The sequence below is a fragment of the Chlamydotis macqueenii genome, chromosome 12 (assembly GCF_036417535.1).
Source record: "Chlamydotis macqueenii isolate bChlMac1 chromosome 12, bChlMac1.mat, whole genome shotgun sequence".
In the NCBI taxonomy this organism is placed as follows: domain Eukaryota; kingdom Metazoa; phylum Chordata; class Aves; order Otidiformes; family Otididae; genus Chlamydotis; species Chlamydotis macqueenii.
The window spans coordinates 1,594,197-1,613,660 of record NC_141567.1 but is presented as its reverse complement, the minus strand read 5'-3'; the positions used below and the strand labels follow the sequence as shown (position 1 = coordinate 1,613,660).

The 19,464-nt window shown below is 54.5% G+C and overlaps 2 protein-coding genes across 5 annotated transcripts in view; one reads left to right on the top strand and one right to left on the bottom strand.

Moving 5' to 3' along the window:
- The first annotated feature begins 916 nt into the window (after positions 1 to 916).
- FEM1B (fem-1 homolog B) lies at positions 917 to 7,299 on the top strand. 2 transcript variants are annotated; one of them, XM_086757013.1, is made up of 2 exons: positions 917 to 1,397; positions 4,186 to 7,299. In XM_086757013.1, exons 1-2 carry the CDS (start codon positions 1,381 to 1,383, stop codon positions 5,819 to 5,821), a joined length of 1,653 nt encoding a protein of 550 aa, XP_086613139.1. In that variant the 5' UTR covers positions 917 to 1,380; the 3' UTR covers positions 5,822 to 7,299. The 2 variants fall into 2 exon arrangements, with proteins under 2 accessions (XP_086613139.1, XP_086613138.1); XM_086757012.1 differs by having other exon boundaries at positions 917 to 1,628.
- A 1,856-nt stretch (positions 7,300 to 9,155) lies between these two features.
- Positions 9,156 to 19,464, bottom strand: part of ITGA11 (integrin subunit alpha 11) — a 45,530-nt gene continuing 35,221 nt past the window's right edge. Inside the window, exons 21-30 of one of the 3 annotated variants that reach the window (XM_086757496.1) lie at positions 19,209 to 19,307; positions 18,268 to 18,344; positions 17,529 to 17,618; positions 16,218 to 16,308; positions 15,662 to 15,775; positions 15,084 to 15,170; positions 14,732 to 14,842; positions 14,357 to 14,452; positions 13,893 to 14,006; positions 9,156 to 9,327 (exon numbers count right to left, since the gene is read on the bottom strand). In XM_086757496.1, the coding sequence (XP_086613622.1) occupies positions 9,313 to 9,327; positions 13,893 to 14,006; positions 14,357 to 14,452; positions 14,732 to 14,842; positions 15,084 to 15,170; positions 15,662 to 15,775; positions 16,218 to 16,308; positions 17,529 to 17,618; positions 18,268 to 18,344; positions 19,209 to 19,307 (894 nt within the window). In that variant the 3' untranslated portion in view covers positions 9,156 to 9,312. Of the gene's footprint in view, positions 9,328 to 12,595; positions 13,619 to 13,892; positions 14,007 to 14,356; positions 14,453 to 14,731; positions 14,843 to 15,083; positions 15,171 to 15,661; positions 15,776 to 16,217; positions 16,309 to 17,528; positions 17,619 to 18,267; positions 18,345 to 19,208; positions 19,308 to 19,464 lie in introns of those variants that run through there. The other 2 variants (XM_086757494.1, XM_086757495.1) reach the window with 2 other exon arrangements.

Below are 19,464 nucleotides of genomic sequence, written 5' to 3'. Positions count from 1 at the left end.
CAATCCAACCACCCCAACCCAACTGAACCAGACCCAACCGAGCCTAACTGAAGCCAACCAAAGCCAACCCAGCCAACCAACTCAGCCCAGTTGAACCCAACACAAGCCAGCTCAGCCTAACCCAACCCAGCCCAACTGAACCCAACCCAGTTCAACAAACCCAACCCAACCAACCAACCCAGCCCAATTGAACCCAACCCAACCAACCAACCCAGCCCAATTGAACCCAACCCAATCCAACCAACCCAGCCCAACTGAACCCAACCCAATCCAACCAACCCAGCCCAACTGAACCCAACCCAACCAACCAACCCAGCCCAACTGAACCCAACCCAACCAACCAACCCAGCCCAATTGAACCCAAGCCAATCCAACCAACCCAGCCCAACTGAACCCAACCCAACCAACCAACCCAGCCCAACTGAACCCAACCCAATCCAACCAGCCCAGCCCAACTGAACCCAACCCAACCAACCAACCCAGCCCAACTGAACCCAACCCAACCAACCAACCCAGCCCAATTGAACCCAACCCAATCCAACCAACCCAGCCCAACTGAACCCAACCCAACCAACCAACCCAGCCCAACTGAACCCAACCCAATCCAACCAGCCCAGCCCAACTGAACCCAACCCAATCCAACCAACCTAGCCCAGCTAAGGCCAACCCAACCCAACCCAACCAAAGCACAGCTGGGTGGGCCCGGCCTAGCGCCAGGCCACCCGAGGAGGCGGGCGGGCAGCACCGGGGGGCGCGGGGGAAGGGAGCCGCCTCGCCCTTCCCCCGCCCCGGGATCCTGTGCCGCCCGCGACCCGGAACGCCCGCGCGCTGCCGCCGGTTGCCGGAGGGGAAGCGAGACAGGCCGCAGCGCTTCCGGTTTCGCTTCCGGAGTCGGCAGCGGGGGGCGGAGCGGCGGCGGACGCCCGTGCCCGCCGCGCGCCCGGCCGGGCCCTTCCGGCGACCCGTAGCGGTGCCCCGCGCGCGGCGCGGTCCTCCGGGTCCCCCCCAAGACCCCCGTAGGGCGGGGCCGGCGGCCGGGCCGCGGGTTCGCGTCCCCGCTGCGGCTTTGGCGGCCGGGGCAGCTGCGCCGGGGATGGGCCGCGGGCCCGGGGCGGGCGGCAGAGGCGGCTGACGGGACGGGTGAAGGCGGCGGTGGGCACCGGGGTCGCCCCGCCTCGCCGCCGGCCCGGAGGGGTTGGCCGGGCCCGGGGGGGGGGGCGGGTGGCCCCGAGGGGGCCGCATGTGCCCGACGCGGGGCGCCGAGGCAGGACGGAGGAGGAGGCGGAGGGAGAGGCCGCCCCGGCGGCGGGGCAGGCCGGTAGGCCCGAGCGGAGCCGGCCCGGTCGTCGGGGCCGCAGCCGGGAGGAGGAAGAGGCGGCGATGGAGGGCCTGGCCGGGTACGTGTACAAGGCGGCGAGCGAGGGGCGAGTGCTGACCCTGGCCGCCCTGCTCCTCAACCGCTCCGAGAGCGACATCAAATACCTGCTGGGCTACGTCAGCCAGCACGGCGGGCAGCGCTCCACCCCGCTCATCATCGCCGCCCGCAACGGCCACGCCAAGGTGGTCCGCCTGCTCCTCGAGCACTACCGCGTGCAGACCCAGCAGACCGGCACGGTCCGCTTCGACGGGTACGTAGAGCTCGCCGCCGCCCGCCCGGACTGAAACCGCTGTCGGCAGCGGCTCAGGGCCCCGCCGCTCGCCCGGCTGGCGTTGGGCAAGGTGCTTTAGTAGCCACGGAACTGGCTTTGCTCTTTGAGATCCCCCACGCTGATGTTTCTGAGCTGTAAACGCCTTTGCCCTTCCAGGATTCCCCACCTGAAGCTGTAGATGGAATAGTGCTCGCCGCAGCCCGGAGAGCTCCTCGTCAGATTTCCCCTCGGTGGGCAGGTCACCTTGTATTTATTCCCTCTCCTGCTGTGCCAAAATGGCATTTTGTGTGACGTTTCTGGCTGCAGTGGGTGACAGCAGGTGTCAGGGCAGGGCAGGGTGGTACCCGCACACCAGGAGCCAGGCCTCTGTTTACTCAAATCGAGGGTTTTTCGGTGCCCAGCCCAGACATCCCAAGGAAGCCTTGCTGCTGGGAATATGGGATGGCTGGGAGAGCAGCGTGACGTTTTAGGATGGGGAGGGCAGGGGGTCCCAGGCCCTCAGCTGGGACCTGGCTGGGGCAGCGGTGCTGGCGCCGCTCTTTGGGGAGAAGCCTGGCTGTCGTGTCCGGCTCCCCGGGGTCGTCCTGCCACGGCAGGAGAGAGGAACGTTGTTTGTAAAATCTCCCACGGCACTCGTTGAGTTCTTGCCTGCGTGCCAGTCTGAAACGCGAGGCTGACTAATCGAGAAGGTAGATTTGTCTTTTGAACAGCTTTCGGCCTTTGCAGGTAGCCTGCAAAAAAAGGAGAGCTCACGTCAGATACGGAGGGAGAGGGACCCTCTGGGTCCCCACCGGTGTCTTTCATCTGGCTCCTGAGTGGTGAGCTACCTACAGCCCCGCCTGGCCCGGGGAAAGCCTGCCTTGGTTCTTGCACGCTGAGTGAAGGAGGAACTGACTTCCCCGGGTGGCTGGTTTGTTTTTCCTCCTTCCTCTTCCCTGTCAGCCCTTTTTTTCACAAGCCAAAACTGGTTGAGAATACCTCGGGTGAGTCAGAGGCAGGGCCTCTGTTGACAGAAGGCGACAGGAAGGGCTGGCAGCCCCCCTCTGCCACTGCATTTTCCCTTTTCTCCTGTGCTGCCTGGACGGGAACGCTGTCTGCTTGCCAGAGCCTCTGCCTGCTCCAGATGAAAGGAGGTGTTGTCTGAGGCGCAGCGGGCACGGCGGGAGTCGCAGCCCGGGGAGGAGGGAGCAGGCATGTGATCCCTGCCTCGCTGCGTTCTTCTGGAGATAAGGTGGCAGAGCGCTCCGCTTGTTTGGGGCCAGGCCTTTGTCTGGTAAATGTGTACCTGTAGCGCAGCGATGGAACCTCCTGTTCGCTAACAAATGCTAGGCCTGTTTTAATATGGAAGTGTTTTAACGTGGTTCTTTACAAAACAAGGAACTTCTTGGGGTGAATGAAACTGTAGGCATCGCTGCGTGCCAGCGCTCTTAAACGCCTCTGAAAGGTTGTGTGGGGGCGTTGGACGTGCAAACAGCCACACGACCGCTCCTGTTGACCTGTGTCAGAGCTTCGTAAAATGGTAAAAATCACTGTTAAAACTAAATTAGTGTCTTATGATATTTTAGCTTTGGGAAATGGGGCTGGAAAATGCCGTGGAAACGAGGTATTTGTCCCTCCTCTGCGGTTCGGGACGTGCCTCGTGCGTGTTAACTGCAGCGTGGGTGCCGCCCGTTCCTGCGTTTCAGTGCTACTTCAAAAATCAGGGCGGTGGAAGGGACGTCAGCCTTTATCTGTGTAGCGACACGCCGTGCTGGGCTTGGGAACGAAAACAGCTAGAGAAACTGTGATGCTTTGCTAAAGTTAGCTGTCCTCTCCTTCGCCAGTGCCAGCAAACTGTCTGCAAGGCCGTGATGTAAAACAGACCTCGGAGACAGTCCGGCTCAGAACTTCTGGTTTTTAAATATATATTTTTTTTAATTCCTGGAGTTCCAGTTGTGTAACCAGGCTGCTGGTCCGGTTTACGGTGCAGTCTCTCAAACAAGAAGTGTCGGAGCAGCAGAAGTGGTGGCAATTTGGCAGCTCAGGGAGAGAGAACAAGTGAAGTGATACGACGTTCTTAAGCCAGCTTTGCCGCCAGGGCCGATGTGTTGTACAGCTACACCGTTGTTCGTGTCCGAGTTTGGTTTTTTTGTGTCAATACGTGAATTTTTAAGTTTTCTCTCTTTCTTTCACGTGCCAGTTTCTGACACAGGGGGTGGAAGAAGCAGTAATTCTTGTAAAGGTTCTTCCTGAGACTTCTGTAGGCTGAGGGCTGGAGCTGGCAGGTAGGGTCTCAAAGCAGCCCGGGCAGTACCGGTGCAAAATGTGGCTGAACCCCCCGGCTGCTTTGAAGTTCCAGCTTCTTTCTTTGGGAGGTCTGTGTGCTTTTAAAGTCTCTCGTTCTTTTACCTTGGCTATCCCGGTAGGTTCCTTCCAGTACAAAAGCGGGGTGACTGTAAAATATCTGTTAAAGTCTGGGTGCGTACGTGCCTGTCGCGTACCGCTCGGCTGCCAGTGAAAGATGTCTGTAAATGCGTGTTTCTCTCTCTGTTTTCAGCTTTGTCATTGATGGAGCCACCGCTCTCTGGTGCGCGGCAGGAGCCGGCCACTTCGAGGTAGTCAAACTGCTGGTGAGTCACGGCGCCAACGTGAATCACACCACGGTGACCAACTCGACTCCCCTGAGGGCCGCGTGTTTTGACGGCAGGCTGGACATTGTGAAATACCTGGTGGAAAACAACGCCAACATCAGCATTGCCAACAAATATGACAACACCTGCCTTATGATCGCAGCTTACAAAGGCCACACGGACGTGGTGAGGTACCTCCTGGAGCAGCACGCCGATCCCAACGCCAAGGCTCACTGCGGTGCCACGGCCTTGCATTTCGCAGCCGAGGCCGGCCACCTGGAAATAGTGAAGGAGCTGGTCAAGTGGAAGGCAGCCATGATGGTCAACGGCCACGGGATGACTCCCCTGAAAGTGGCTGCCGAGAGCTGCAAGGCCGACGTTGTGGAGCTGCTGCTTGCTCATGCGGACTGTGATAGGAGAAGCCGCATTGAAGCTCTGGAACTTCTGGGTGCCTCGTTTGCAAATGACAGAGAAAACTATGATATAATGAGGACTTACCACTATTTATATTTAGCCATGCTGGAGAGGTACCGAGACAGCGAGAACGTAATTGAAAAAGAAGTTCTTCCGCAGATTGAAGCTTATGGAAACAGGACTGAATGCAGGACTCCAAAGGAATTAGAGTCTATTAGGCAGGACAGAGATGCCCTTCACATGGAAGGCCTCATTGTGCGAGAAAGAATCCTGGGCTCGGACAATATCGATGTTTCTCACCCCATTATTTACCGGGGGGCCGTGTATGCAGATAACATGGAGTTCGAACAGTGTATCAAGCTGTGGCTCCATGCCTTGCATCTCAGGCAAAAGGGCAACAGGAACACCCATAAGGACCTCCTGCGGTTCGCTCAGGTCTTCTCTCAGATGATACACTTAAACGAGCCCGTTAAAGCCAGGGACATCGAGAGCGTTCTGAGGTGCAGCGTCTTGGAAATAGAGCAAGGCATGGCCCGGATCAAAACCACCCAAGACTCTGACATCCACACAGCCATGGACAACTACGAGTGCAACATTTTTACCTTTCTCTACTTAGTCTGCATCTCTACCAAGACCCAGTGCAGCGAAGAGGATCAGTCGCGGATCAACAAGCAGATTTATAACCTGATTCACCTCGATCCCCGCACGCGGGATGGCTCCAGCCTGCTCCATCACGCTGTCAATTCCAGTACGCCGGTCGACGACTTCCACACGAATGACGTCTGCAGCTTCCCTAACGCGCTTGTCACAAAACTCTTGCTGGATTGTGGCGCTGATGTCAATGCAGTGGACAACGAGGGGAACAGTCCGCTGCACATCATCGTCCAGTACCACAGGCCCATCAGTGACTTCCTGACGCTGCACTCCATCATCATCAGCCTGGTGGAGGCCGGTGCTCATACGGACATGACGAACAAGCAGAAGAAAACCCCTCTTGATAAAAGTACGACGGGGGTGTCCGAAATACTCCTCAAAACTCAAATGAAGCTGAGTCTCAAGTGCCTGGCTGCCCGAGCAGTGCGCATCTATAACATCAGCTACCAAAACCAGATCCCCAGAACACTGGAAGAATTTGTGAAGTTTCACTAAGCCGCGTAAAATCTTTCGTGGTGGTGCTACCCCGGGACGACAGCAGTCGCAGGCAGCAGAATACATGTGTATACATGGAGCTGGTTTTTCTCTGTTCTTTTGGGTTTGGGGTTCTCTGGATTCAGTCTGCAGCCTCAGGTCTCATGCACATCTTGGAGGGAGGGGGGAAAAAAAAAAGCCACATTGTTTTCCTGTAGTCAAATCTGACGGGTTTGGTAATTTCTTTTGATTAAAAGAATCGCTTCGTTATCTCTTGTTTTTGTAAAGAAAATGAAAAGAATCCCAATGTAACTTGTGCAGAATGTTTTGTTTCCCATACACATCTCCACTGGGGTTTGCAGCCGAGTGCTTTAGGGAGCTGTTTACAAAGGCACCTCTGGAAGCCCTTGTCGTCGCGCCGCCGAGGCGGTGGCTTTGCAAATTTTAAACCCTGGAGCGAGGTGGGAAAGAACAATTGGAAATTACGTGGTAGTTGGTTAAAAATGAAGTCTCGACGTACAGAGCGGTCCGTCGCTCTCATACCTCACCGTCTTTTTATGCCTTTCAGTTAATGCTGAAGATGTTGGTACCATTTTAATTTTTTTTTTTGTTTTTTTAATTAAATTTTGAACAGCGATTATCAACAGCTACAGACGTGTGGAATGCTCTGTTAGGAAATACAGGTTTAAATTCAGCTACGGTATGTTCATCTAATGATAGCTGAGGTATCAAGCTCTTCATTGACACTGCTACAGTTCAGTGTCGAATAACTTTTGGAAAAGGAACTTCTTGCACATTGACCTAAACGAACGGGAGTCATGGTTTCTTTTTACGTAGCTAAGTTGCTCATATATAAAGATCATGCATGGATACCTAGAAAATGGGTAGGGTATTTGTGTTTGTGTGTGTCCCAACATTTCAGAATGCTTTCAACTTGTTTTTTTTTTTTTGTTGTTGTTGTTTCGATGATCAACATGCACCTTTTTTGACTCAAAAGTATGTAAAACTGCACTCTTGGATTCCAAATGCTGTATCTTCCTAATGGAGTAGTCTGTCGCCAAAGAGAGCCTGTCTTTGGAGCGGGATACTGCTTGGAACTGGCTTTTCCAATAAACGTGGAGTCTGTGCCTCCCTGAATTGGACTTGAGGATTTTTCATGGTTTTTACTCCTTTCATTGTGAAAATCTCGATGAAACCCGATTTTTTAATAACTGCCCTATCATAAGATCTTTTATGATAAGCAACTGATTGTACAATAACACCGTTGCTTGAGAAAGCACTTCTCCTTGGTAGAAGTAGCAGATACTCCGACAGTAAAATGTCACTTGTTTTGACAGGCTACTGAAAACTCTGTTTATTTTACACGCAGCTTTTTAACTGTCAGATGATGAAAGAATGTGCTGTAGGTTTTTTTTAAACAACCCGGGTAGAACTTTAAAGGCGAGATTTGGGCACACGTTTCTATTTGTATTACAAATAAATAAACATTGAATGTGGAATTAGCTCGTAACTCTTGATTTTTGTCTAGTGCCGAGCGGAATAGCGCTGCTTAGGTTGTATGGCACCGAAAGCGCTGGCTGTTGTGTCTTCTTCGAGGGAAAAGCTTCAGAAATACCGTGTCTTCTAAGCTGCAAACTTTACTCTGCTAGAAAGTAGCTCCTGAAGTGAAAAATGTGTCTGTTGTGTCTCAGGTAGGTTGGACTGCTGTGTGTAAAAACCACTCTTGCAGCCAAGGCAAGGCCAAATTCAGCCACCTGCGGCCTGAATGCGGTGAGCGGAAGCTGTCAGAGGGCTGGGAAGGTGTTAGTGTTCCTGTAAACTTACCCCAAACCTCCTCCTCCTGCGTGCTGAGCTGCGTCGGGCTGCAGTCAGCAGGAAAGCGGCAAGTTTGTATTTTACTGAGAATTTACGGTGGCGGTTTTTAGCCTGGCTGCTGGAAATGCGAAAAAAAAAAAAGGGTAACTCACAGCAGCTCAGCTGAAGAACAGGAATGCTTTTAGTCTCCCGTTTTGGGACTGTCTGTTACTCTGAAGCTTTGAACCTGCAACTCAACCTGAGAAGGGCACCAGATCATAGAATCATAGAATCACAGAATGGTTAGGGTTGGAAGGGACCTTCAAAGGTCATCTAGTCCAGCCCCCCTGCAAGGAGCAGGGACATCCCTGACTAGGTCAGGTTGCTCAGAGCCTCATCCAGCCTGGCCTTGAACGCTTCCAGGGATGGGGCCTCCACCACCTCTCTGGGCAACCTGTTCCAGTGTTCTATAACTTGCATCGTAAAAAATTTTCCTAATTTCTAATCTAAATCTACCCGCCTCTATTTTAAAACCATTACCTCTCGTCCTATCGCAACAGGCCCTACTGAACAGCCTCTCCCCACCCTTCCTGCAGCCCCCTTGAGGTACTGGAAGACCACTATCAGGTCTCCCCAGAGCCTCCTCTTCTCCAGGCTGAACAGCCCCAACTCTCTCAGCCTGTCTTCATAGGAATGGTGCTCCAGCCCTTTTATCATCTTCGTGGCCCTCCTCTGGACCTTCTCCAACTGGTCCATGTCCTTCTTGTGCTGGGGCTCCAGAACTGGACACAGTACTCCAGGTGGGGTCTCACCAGGGCAGAGCAGAGGGGGAGAATCCCCTCCCTCGACCTGCTAGCCATGCTCCTTTTGATGCAGCCCAGGATGCGGTTGGCCTTCTGGGCAGCAAGCACGCATTGCCAGCTCGTGTTGAGCTTCTCATCCACCAGCACTCCCAAGTCCTTTTCCTCAGGGCTGCTCTCCATCCATTCCCCGCCCAGCCTGTATTTGTGCCTGGGATTGCCGTGACCCCGGTGCAGGACCTTGCACTTGGCCTGGTTGAAAAATGGTTATGATTATTTAGCTGGTAAAGCTGCTGCTAGCTGACGCGGGTAAAATTAGCCGCTGTTTGACTCAGTGTGTCTCTGCTTCAGGAAAAAAAAAAAAGGTCTCATACACTGTGCCACGTGTTTCAAACAGCTCTGTGCCTTGCTGTTCCTTTTTACGCTTGTACGTCTGTAATTTGTGATGTGCACGTAGGTAAAAATGAGTCGGGGGCCCTGAGTCTGTGATGTGGGAGCGTGGGGAGGGTGGAAAGGGGAGAGGGCTGAGCATTGGCAATCGTCGATTCAGACAGTACTTCCTTGCACTGTGGTGTGTTGTTTTTTTTTTTTTTTTTCTTTTTTTTCTTTTCTCAAGACCTGCTTCTGACCTGGAATAATCTGTCTTGTGTTCTTGTGAAATACCTGTATGAAACTGTTCTTGGAACAAACATGCATGCTTGAAATATCTGCAGGCAGTAATAAGGTGAAGGAAGCTGCTCCTCCCACAATTCTGCTTTTTTTTTTTTAATAAGAAAAAAAAGTTACACCAAACGATTTTGTGGAAAAGCTGCTTCTTCCTTCCTTCCTGTCGCTTTGTTCTGCTCCTTTCCCACTTTTGGCTCCGTTGCAGGATATCTGCTGAGGCGCTGCTTTGTTCCTGCCGTTCCCGGGATGATTTCAATATGTGAAGACCTGAAGAGAGAGGATGCTGTTACCCAGGAGCAGCAATAAACTGCTTGTCTGTAGGTTGCAAAGCGCTTTATGAAGAGGGCGGAAGGTCTGGGCTGTGGAAGGAGCAGCTGATGCTGAAGCCGCTCTTCTCGCAGGTGTGGTCCCTGGTTTTTGTCCTGATGGAGACCAGTTCCTGCTTGCCTGCAGCCCGGGAAGGTGGTGTCATGCACGGCTTCCTCTACCACCTTCGCTGTGGCAGTGAAAGCTCTTGGCCAAAGGACAGGAAAAAAAACTAACAAACCAAACCACCGTGGCTGCCTGTTTCTGCATGCCTGCAGATGCAGCACAGGCCATCACGGCTCTCAGTGTCCCAGGACCTTCCCCTCTCCTTAGTCTGGAAATTTCTTTTTTTTCCCAGTATGAAAAGCCAGAGGAGTGCGCGCACTCCCTTTGTGGGAGTTATTGAAAGCTCTGGATTAAAAAAACCTGTACAAACCCTCTCCAGGTGTGCCTTTCACTGGGAAGAAGGCGCTGCGTGCCACCCCCTCTGCCAGGGACAAGGCCCGTAGGTGGTGGGCTGAGAGTCATAGAGCAGAGAGCTGCTGCTGGAGCGGAGAGCGGCTTTTAAAAACACACCTTCCCGGGGCCAGCCCACGCTCGGTGGGCTGCAAACCTGGAGCCTTGGTCCCTCCGTCCAGAGGGATGCGCTCCGGGATGAGAGGTCCTGAGCAGAAGGGCAGTGGCACTGCACAGGGAGGGAGCTGCTGCTGGGGTTTCACGTGCTCGTCTTTGGGTGAGCTACGCTTAAACCGTGGTCCCTGAGTGGTGGCGAGAGCCCTGCCTGCTTCTGGCACCATGCAGCTGCATGAAGACTTTGAGTTTTTCACTTATTTATTCCATGGGCTTCTGTAGCACTGCTCAGTGCTACTCCAGAGCACCAGCAAGCAGGGGAAAGCACTTGGTAAAGAAAACTATTTTCTGAAAACAAGTTACCTTTTTTTTTATTATTATTATTATTTTTTTTTTTTTTTTTTTTCCCCAGGCACCTGGACTCAAGGTTTGTGTTTGGCAGGGCTTGCACACCAGCCCTGTCACTGCCACTGGGCCAGCCTGGCTGGGGAGCGCTGGCCCTGCAGCCGTGGCTCTGTGGGGACCCCCACCTCCCCGTGTCACTGGTACCCGTTTGCTCCTGTCCCTCCACAGCAGAGTTTGCTGGCTCAGACCCCCGGGCTGCACCACCCTGCCTAGGATGTGTCAAGGTGCAGCATTAATTAATGAGTTTATCTGAAGATGGCGAGTGCTGGGGTTGTTTTACCGAGGCTTCCTCAGGCACCAGTGTGAGTTTGTGAACTGAAGCACCCGTGCAAAGCAGCTTTTCCTGCGCTGCTTTGAGGCAAATGGGGAATGCTGGCCGTGTAAATGGCTTTACCCAAGCTCAGGAGCTGCAAACCCTTTCCAGTTTAACAGCCAGAGAAGTGCTGGGGCTTTGAGGCCTGGTTTTGGTAAGGAGCAGCCCGCGGCAAGACTCCTGTCCCACGGGCACCCTGAGCTGCGGCTGGGGAGTGGGAATGGTGTTCCCTGGAATGTTTTGGCTGAATGGGACTGGGAGCACATATTCCCTTCCCGTGAGGGTGCAGAGCAGCTGTCACACCCCAGTCTGTCAGTGGTGAGGTACGGCCCCACGCCTTGGCCGGGCATGGGCACTGGGTACCAGGGGGATGCTGCTGGGTGGGAGGGGTGTGCACAGGGACAGTATGGAAATATATTTGGGGGGGGGGGAGTGGGGGGCGGTGGGTGTGAGGGGGTGTATGTGTAGGGGGTTTTGTGTGTGCTCTCTATATGTGTGTGTGTGTATATATATATATATATATATATACACACACACACACATATTAAAAAAAATATATATATACACACACACACACATATTTAAAAAAAAAAATATATATACACACACACATATACACACAGCGATCCTAGCTGGTGCACTGTGTCCCCCTTCCCAAAGCTAGAGGCTGGAGATGCTCCCTCTCTCAAATGTAAACACACTTATATACGTATAACACACACATATATGTAGCTACACATTGACAAACACGCCGATGCAAACACACCCCTCCAAGCTGGTGCACCATCTTGCGTGGTTTCCCAAAGCTGGAGGATAGACACACACAGATACACAGAGAGAGAGAGAGACTACATTTAAAAAAAATAATTATATATATATATATACACACACACACAAAGATGATAACGAGAGAGAGAGAGAGAGAAATACATTTAAAAATTTTATATATATATAGATACACACACACACAGAGATACATATATAGAGAGAAAATACATTAAAAACTTATATATATACACACACACACACGGACATATATATATATATACACACACACATATGCACACCCGTATATGCCCTTATGTGTGGCTCCAGCGCCGGCCGGCAGCGGGGGGCACCCACCACCCCCGTGTCCCCCGGGACGCCCCGCTGAAGGACGCTGCCCAGCCCCTGCTGCCCTTCAGGTGTTGTCCTCGCAGCCGGCGCTGCAGAGCTCTCAGGGCTGGGGAGGGATGGAGGGCGGCCGGCGGCCACGCTTTTCTTAGCACCAAGGGCTTTGGGGCAAAGCCTTGAAAAGCATTTTATTTATTTATTTTCCCTAGCGATAAAAGGTTGGAAAGACGCCATCAGTAGTCCCTATGCAGCCTGCCTACGTGCTTTCAACAGTGACAAGGAAAATTGGTTGGTGACGAAGAGGGAGGAAAATAAATGTGCAAAATTTGGCCTCCCTGGGGCCGTGGGAGCGCTGGGAGTGTCAGCGTTGCCCTAGACTCACCGCACCCCAAGCACCCACCCCGGTACCTGCACCGGGATTTCGGCTCTCCGGGATAGCCCTGCACCCCAGCCAGGCCCTTGGCGCAGCTGAGACCTGAATCGGCTCGAAATCATGACACCAGTGGCTCCCATTCAAGGTGGGAATGCTAGCAATGAAAAAAATCAGAGTTTTTTTCCCCCATTTTATACGATGCCAGGGGCTGACTTTGCAGCACGTCGTCCTTCGGGCTCAGAAATGTACCCTGGGGCTGCACCCCCAGCCGCTCGTCCCGCCTCACAGCACCCCCTTAAAAACCGGCTGCAAAATCCGTGCACCCCGCAGTAAAGGAGCGGAGGGAAAAGTCTGAGCCCCGTCCTCCTCCGCTGCATCCCAGGGGTGCGAGCAGCTCCCGCTCGCACCGCGCCGAGCTGCGGAGGTGGGCTAGCACAGAAGGGGAGCAGAGGCTGTTCGTTTTTAAAATACTGTATTTTTAATCCTTAAAAAATACCTGGACAGTATTTAACAAACTTCATTACACATCCGGCGGACATATGCTTTCTTTCCATTCATAAAATTAATATTAGCATAAATAATTCTGTTATGCAAAAAAAAAAGAAAGATTTTTTGTCAACCAGCACCGCCCGCTGGGTTTCGCGTGACGCGGGTATGTACAGTTATGATACACGCACAGGCCCTCGCTGGCCACCGGCTCTTCCAAACTGCTCCGGTCGTAGAAAACGCTTCAAACTGGGTTTTGAATTTTTTTTTTTTTTTCTAAATTTTTTGAATTTTTTTCTCTCCTTGGGTAAAACAGGTAAATATTTTAAGAATAAGTATGTACAGCTGGACACTGGAGATTTGCATTAAGGTGCTTTAATTTGCTATCGTTTTTATTCAGTGCATTAAGAAGGAGGCAAATTAAACTCTCCACCCAATTACTCCGGTTAACGAACGCTACGCAGTTTGAGAGCCGCGGCCAGCAAAGCCCGGGGGTTTGCTACAGCTCAGCCACGGGGATGAGCAATCCTCTTTTTTTTTTTTTTAAGAATTTTTTTTTTGGTGCAGCCCCGTCGTTAGCCCCAGGCGATGGGGCACGTTGCTTGGGCAGCCCCTCCGTCCCCGCGCCGCTGCCACCTCCTTGCAAACCCAGTTTGAAGCTCCTCTCGCTGTGGCACCAGGCCACGAGTAGGGGTTGGGGGATTTTTGGTAGGGTAGGGTTGCGTAGTTTGGGGTTTGTTTTTTTTTTTGTTTTATTTTTGGCTTTTGGACCTGTTTAGGTGCTTTCACACAAGGGGCGGACTCTCATCCCGATGCAAACCCAAGTTCAGCACCCGAGTCCCTCGGCATCGGGGTGAACCTCTGCTCCGGAAGCGGCGAGGGGCTGGGAGGGGGCGCGGGGTGGGGGAGCCCCGGCAGCATCAATCCAGCCCCTGGGCATTTCGCTCCCGCTCCGCCGCTCGCCTGCGGCTCCCGCTTTTAAAAAATCCGAGCTGTAGGGATTAAAGAGAAACAAGAGAGAACCCCACCATTACTTCAGCTGGTCGCTGCGCAGCGTCTGTCTTTTAACGGGGCATTGCCAGCAGGTTTAGACCCTGGATATAAAGAATTCGGAAGCGGAAAGAGCTGAGAGGAGCTTTTTTTGACGGTTCCCAGCGGTGCCGAGGGGCTCGTGGGGCCATGGACGCGGAGCTGGGGGGCCAGGGAGGGTCCCTGCATGGGGGTCTCCACCGAAGCCCCAGCGTGGGCGGCTTAAGGGCTGCTCACCTTCCAGAGCGCGAGGACGAGCAGGGCCAGGAGCAGGAGGCCTCCCAGAGTGCTCCCCAGGATGATCCAGATGGGGATCTGTGACTCCTCCGGTTTGGAGATTTCAAAGGTTATCTGCGAGGAAAGAGCGTCAAAGCACGCCGCTGCCGCCACACGCAGGGGATGGGGGGGCCGGGGCGACAGTGGGGGTGCTGAGCATCCTCTCCCTTTGGGAGGGTGCTGGAGCTGCTGCGGAGGGTGCCCACCCCAAGCACCAGCGATTTGGCTCAGTTTTTCCCTGCTCAATCCGGTGGCGCTGGGACCAGAGCTGCCTGGCTCCAACCACAACCGCCCCGAGTTGCTCCAGGCTCTGCTGAGCCGGGTGCGCGGAACCGTGGGGTTTTTCCTGCTGGGGTCAGCGCCGGGTGTCGCAGCGTCCCCGAAGATGCCGGGTCGGTGCGTGACCGCCCTGCCCGGGGGCTCACCTGCCGGCTGGGGTCCTCCTCGCGGAAGATGAAGGGGCTCCCGAAGCGCCGCTGGAGAGCGGCGTTTGTGGTGAGCTTCAGTGTCTTGAACTTCAGCTGCGCAACGAGACGCCGGACGTGAGCACCGGCTGCGGGAGAGGACCCAGCACCCCAACCGGTGCCCCCCACGCCTTTGGTCCCCTCCCCAGTTTTGCATCCGTGCTGGGGATGCTGTGTGCTGCATCCGTGGGGGAGGACGATGCAGGGGAAGAAGGGAAAGTGGCTAAATGACAGCAAAAAGAACTGCCTGGGATTAAATTCCCCACGATGATGTGCTGTGGGGGATGCTGGATGATGGAATAAGTAGGATTTGAAAACGAATTTGGGAGGACTTACTGCTTTCAGAGACTTCATCCACAGATTGCCACGCAAGTGCAGGTTCATCTCCTCGTTAGGGGCTAATTTCACGTGGCAGTCGATGGAAACGATGTCGGCGTTGCTGTGGTTCTGCGAGGGGAGAAGTTTGTGGCGTGGGAGCGTTGCCCCCTGAGAAGGGGATAAACCCCCCTCCCGGGCTTCTCCCCCGCCGGCACGCAGCGAGGGGAGCGAGAGCCAAACCTCGGCGGAGGGGCCATGCACCCGCCCTCCCCTGTGCCGACAGGGTGTCCCCATCCCAGGGGCTTTGTCTGCGATTTGGTGGCTGCAGGGCTCAGCCCGGGGCCGGGAGCGGGCCCCCGAAGGTGCGTACCAGGTGGGGGGTGCGGGAGAGGTCCTCCTCGGCGGGCGTCCTCCGGTAGTCCGTGGTGTTGCCCCAGATGCTGCAGGTCGCGTTCTCCTGTGGGAGAAGCCGATTGGGCTCTGAGCATCGGGACGGGGACCACGGCGGCCACCTCCCCGCAGCAACCCCCCCGGCCAAACCCAGCCCTTGGAGTGCCGACTCTCATGCCGGGCTCTTCCCATGGTATCCCACGTGGCAGTGGGAGGCTTGGGGTGCCCTGGGGCCTGCTCCCAGCCCTCTCACCGCTTTTACGGCCTCTCAGGCCTCCGGTTCGCCCCAGGCACAGCCAATGCTTTCAAGACCCTCAGGAATTCATTGCATATGGGAGGGAGGTTTAGCTCTGAGAAATATTTGGGCTTAAACGCTTTGGCAGCTACCATTTTCCATGTTTCCAGCCAAGCGAATGCAAAAGGGAGAAGCACGGGCACGAGCCAAGACATCCGTGCAGGTTTGGGAAAGGATGGGCTGACCTGCTGTGGGGTGGCTCCATCCCCACCCCCCTGGTGCATCCCCACGTGCACTTAATGGAGATGAAACCCCCTTCCTACCTGGTCCACCATGAATTCGGTCAGGAGTAGGAGGCGGTTGCCTGCCCGGGTGGCCACGGGGATGGTGAGCTTGATGGTCACCCCCTCCACGGGGAAGAAGCCCAGGTTCTGCAGCTGCAAGGGCAGAGGACAGGGACGTGTCCAGGATCATAGCATCAGAAGGTTGGAAGAGACCTCCAAGATCATCGAGGCCAACCCCACCATAACCACCAAACCACGTCCTGCAGTGCCACATCTACACGTTCTTTGAGCACCTCCAGGGATGGTGACCCCCACCACCTCCCTGGGCAGCCTGGTCCAGTGCCTGACCAGTCTTTCAGCGAAGAAATGTTCCCTGATATCCAACCTTTAGGTCCCCTGCCACAGCTTGAGGCCGTTTCCTCTTGTCCTACCACAAGTTATTTGGGAGAAGAGACCAACACCCCCTCCCTACACCCTCCTTTCAGGCAGTTGTAGAGAGCGATGAGGTCTCCCCTCATTGGGGAGAGCAGGGTGACTGTGGCACGTCCCCCCCTCCGAGGGGTCCGTCAGCCGGTTTGAACCCCCCCCTCCTTACCTTGAAGGTAGAATGGAAGGGGGGCCCGATGCTGTCGTATCTCTCCAGGGAGCCGTTTGACCGGATTTCGTAGTAGTCCAGGCTGGACGCCCTGTCGTGACGAAGGAGGACGCGTCGCGAGGAGGGCTGGGAGCAAGCGGAGCTGCCCTGTGCCCGTCGCCCCCAGCGCCAGGCTGACTGCCCAAGGAGGGACCTGTCGGTCTGCCTGGCCCCATTTGGGATGGAAACCATGGCCCAGCTCCACCTCGTGTGAAAAAAACGGGGGATTTTCACGCTATTCTGCCTCTGCGGTACTTTCCCTTTCTTTGTAGAATTTTTCTCGCCTTTTTAATATCACAGAGACAGGCAAGGCCCTGCTCGGCAGTTTGGACATCACGTGTGGATCTCAGGAGGTAAATCACGTCTCTGTTTCACAGCTGGGAAGGAGGAGAAGGAGCTGGGAGAACGCGACGGGCGCCCATGGGAGCGGCTGAGATGGGACGCGCGCTCGCCGGTGTCATCACACAGGGCACGTGGCCCAAAACCCCCCAGATTCTTTGAAATTATTTCCCCCTTTTTTCCCCTCAAGGTGTCCAAATTTGATTTTTTTTTTGCTGTTACTTTTCCTCCAAGTTCTCCCTTCTCCCGTAAAGGCCATGTGGATATTTGTTAAATTAAGAATCCCCCGCTCCCCATAAACTGTAAGTATTAAAGTGCTTTTGTTTTCAGTGCCCCACTGCCTCTAGCGTAAAAAAAAAAAGACTGGAGGTCTTAAAAATCTGCTAAGAATTACAGCAAGCAGTGCCAGGGAATGTGTTTCTGGGGTCCACGTTTTTTTTCTTACAATCAGGTTAAAAAATTCTCGTCTGCACCTTGGCTCCCTGCTCCCCTTGGCCGGGGATGCGCTCCGCTTTCCTTACCGCGGATGCCCAGAGCCCTCAGCTGAGCTTCTGCTGAGGTGATTTTTTGGTGGGATGGCTGCCGGCCCAGACGCCGGCTAGTAACACATGTTATGAACATTATTTTCTACAATAAGTACTTTTTCCCCTTAAAAAAAAAATTGCCCTCGCACCTATTTAATAAGATGTGTGCGTTGTGAAAGCACAGCACCTCGTTGCTTCTTGCTGTTGATTTTCACCCCGCTGAGCAGGATGGCAGCACTGAGGAATCACTGCCCCTCTTTTCATGGTTCCTTCAGCCCCGTTTCTAAATAAATTCCCCAAATTAAAGCCCAGTTTGCCCTGGGCTCCACTTCCATGCAGCTCCCACGGGACCAGCACTGGTTTTCCCGAGGGACATCCCGTGAGCTGCGCCCCCTTCCCAAACGCTCACCTGGTGAAGAGCAGGTCGGCTTCATACTTGAGGTGAAAGTTCAGGTGGGCGATGTTGTCCTCCTTGGTGCTCTCCTTCTCCTCGCTGTCACTGAAAGAGCAGCGGGGCAAGCGGGGGGTGAGGCGGGAGCCGGCTCCCCTCTGATGTTTTTTGGGAGGGGGTCATAGGAGGCAGATGGGGATGGGCTGAACTTTTTATTTTTTGGCCAAAGGGTGAAAACGGATTCTATTCCGTAACTTTTATTAGCCCAAGGCCATCGAAGTAGATCATTTGGAGAGGTTTCCCACCCAGCAGCCCTGGCAGAGTCCATCCTCTGCCACTATAACTGATGAAAATGAAAAATACCCTCAGGAGATCTCAGCTGGCTGTCAGAAAACTTTACCCTGCGCAGGGCACGGGAGCGAGGAACATTTTGCCAAGCTGCTAGGAGATGTTTTCCCTGGGTGTATTTGCAGTTGTGAAGGTGGGTAAGAAAGCTGGAGGGTGCTTCTCACAGCGCAGAGCCTGGCAGTGACCGCACGGCCTCCACGTGTGCAGAAAAACAATGGATAAAAACGTATGGATCAATAAAAATAGCCTGGCTTGTCAATTACACCCATGGCAATCGGCTTTCCTGGAGGTTATTCCCCCAGCAATGCTCCCGGCATCACCTCTGGCTACGGGAGAGGGAAAGCCAAGGGAAGCAGACAACGTCCCCTCGGCCCCGCCGACGCGCGCGAGGGCGAAAGCGGCCGTTCACCTGTGGGCGACCAGGTAGATCTCCATGCTTTGAAGGAAAACCGACTTGCTGAACTCAAAATCCAGGCGAAAAGCTACCTGCGGAGGTTGGGAACAGATTGGAGAAAACATTAGTGGAAAAAAAAACCCAAAAAACCCAACGTGCCGGCCAGGAGCGACGCGGGGCTCTGCGGGTGAAAGCATCCCCCCATCCCCGCGGGAGATGCCGCCGGGCTTTGGGCAGAGCCTGGCCCTTGCCGGGAGGGAAGAGGCCCTGGCGGGGATTTGCAGGATTTGCTCTCAGCCCCTCACACTGCGTGTTTATTTTTTTTTTGGCTCTGAGATTGGAGAAGCAAGCAGCCCCCCTCTTTGGAAGAGAAACCCTCCAGGGGACCAGCAGCGAAGGGCCGCTCGCTCCCATCTGCGGCACGGGGTCGGCCGGCGGGGGGAAGGCAGCCGGCGAGAGGCCAACAACAATAAAATGTGATAAATGTCACATCTGCGAGAGCTGCGGCAGCGACCTCAAACTGTCTGGGCCGGCACAGCCGAGTACAATATTAAAGCTCCCGCCGCTCGCCGGCCAAATTTCCATTTCCAGCTTGTCTTTGTTTTGGCAGGACCCCGACTACCTGATGCCATGCAGATGCATTCCCAGCCCCTGTAGGTCATGGGGAGCCGGGGCCGCCGCGCTCTCGCCTACGGCCACAGGCATCCGAGAGGATTTTTTGGGAGCTTTAACGCCTGGAGCTCGGCCGTCACGCTCAGGCTTCTGACAGGGAAAGGCTTCAGATGGATATAGTGGTCGGAAAGATTTTTCTCTTCAGGTCCCGCTTGCCTCGGCCCGTTTTCCCGTGAGGGAGCAGGTGGGATTTGACAAGGCGACGGCAGAGAGCGGCCTCGGCACCGGAGATGGGCAGGATGCGGCTGTGCCGGGGCAGAGGGTGGAGGAGGGAATAGCTTTACCTTGGCCTTGGCTCGGAAGAACGGGTAGCTGACGTTGCACACCTTCTTGTTGGGGTTCTTGTCCTCTGTCATGCAGTCGATGTTGACGTCCGTGTCGTCCTAAAATGGGATGCGACGCGTCTGTGACACCGGGGACAAGCCCCGTGACCTGGCTCTTTATAAAAGCAGCAAACGCACCCATGGGGTGCAAGAGAGGCTGTAACTTCTGGAAAAAACCGCCAACCAACCCAACCAACCCAACCAACCCACCCACCCG

Coding starts and splice junctions, on each gene's coding strand:
- FEM1B (XM_086757012.1), top strand. CDS start 1,381: ATGGAGGGCCTGGCCGGGTACGTGTACAAGGCGGCGAGCGAGGGGCGA. Junction 1,629..4,185: donor GGCACGGTCCGCTTCGACGG/GTACGTAGAGCT, acceptor CTCTGTTTTCAG/CTTTGTCATTGATGGAGCCA.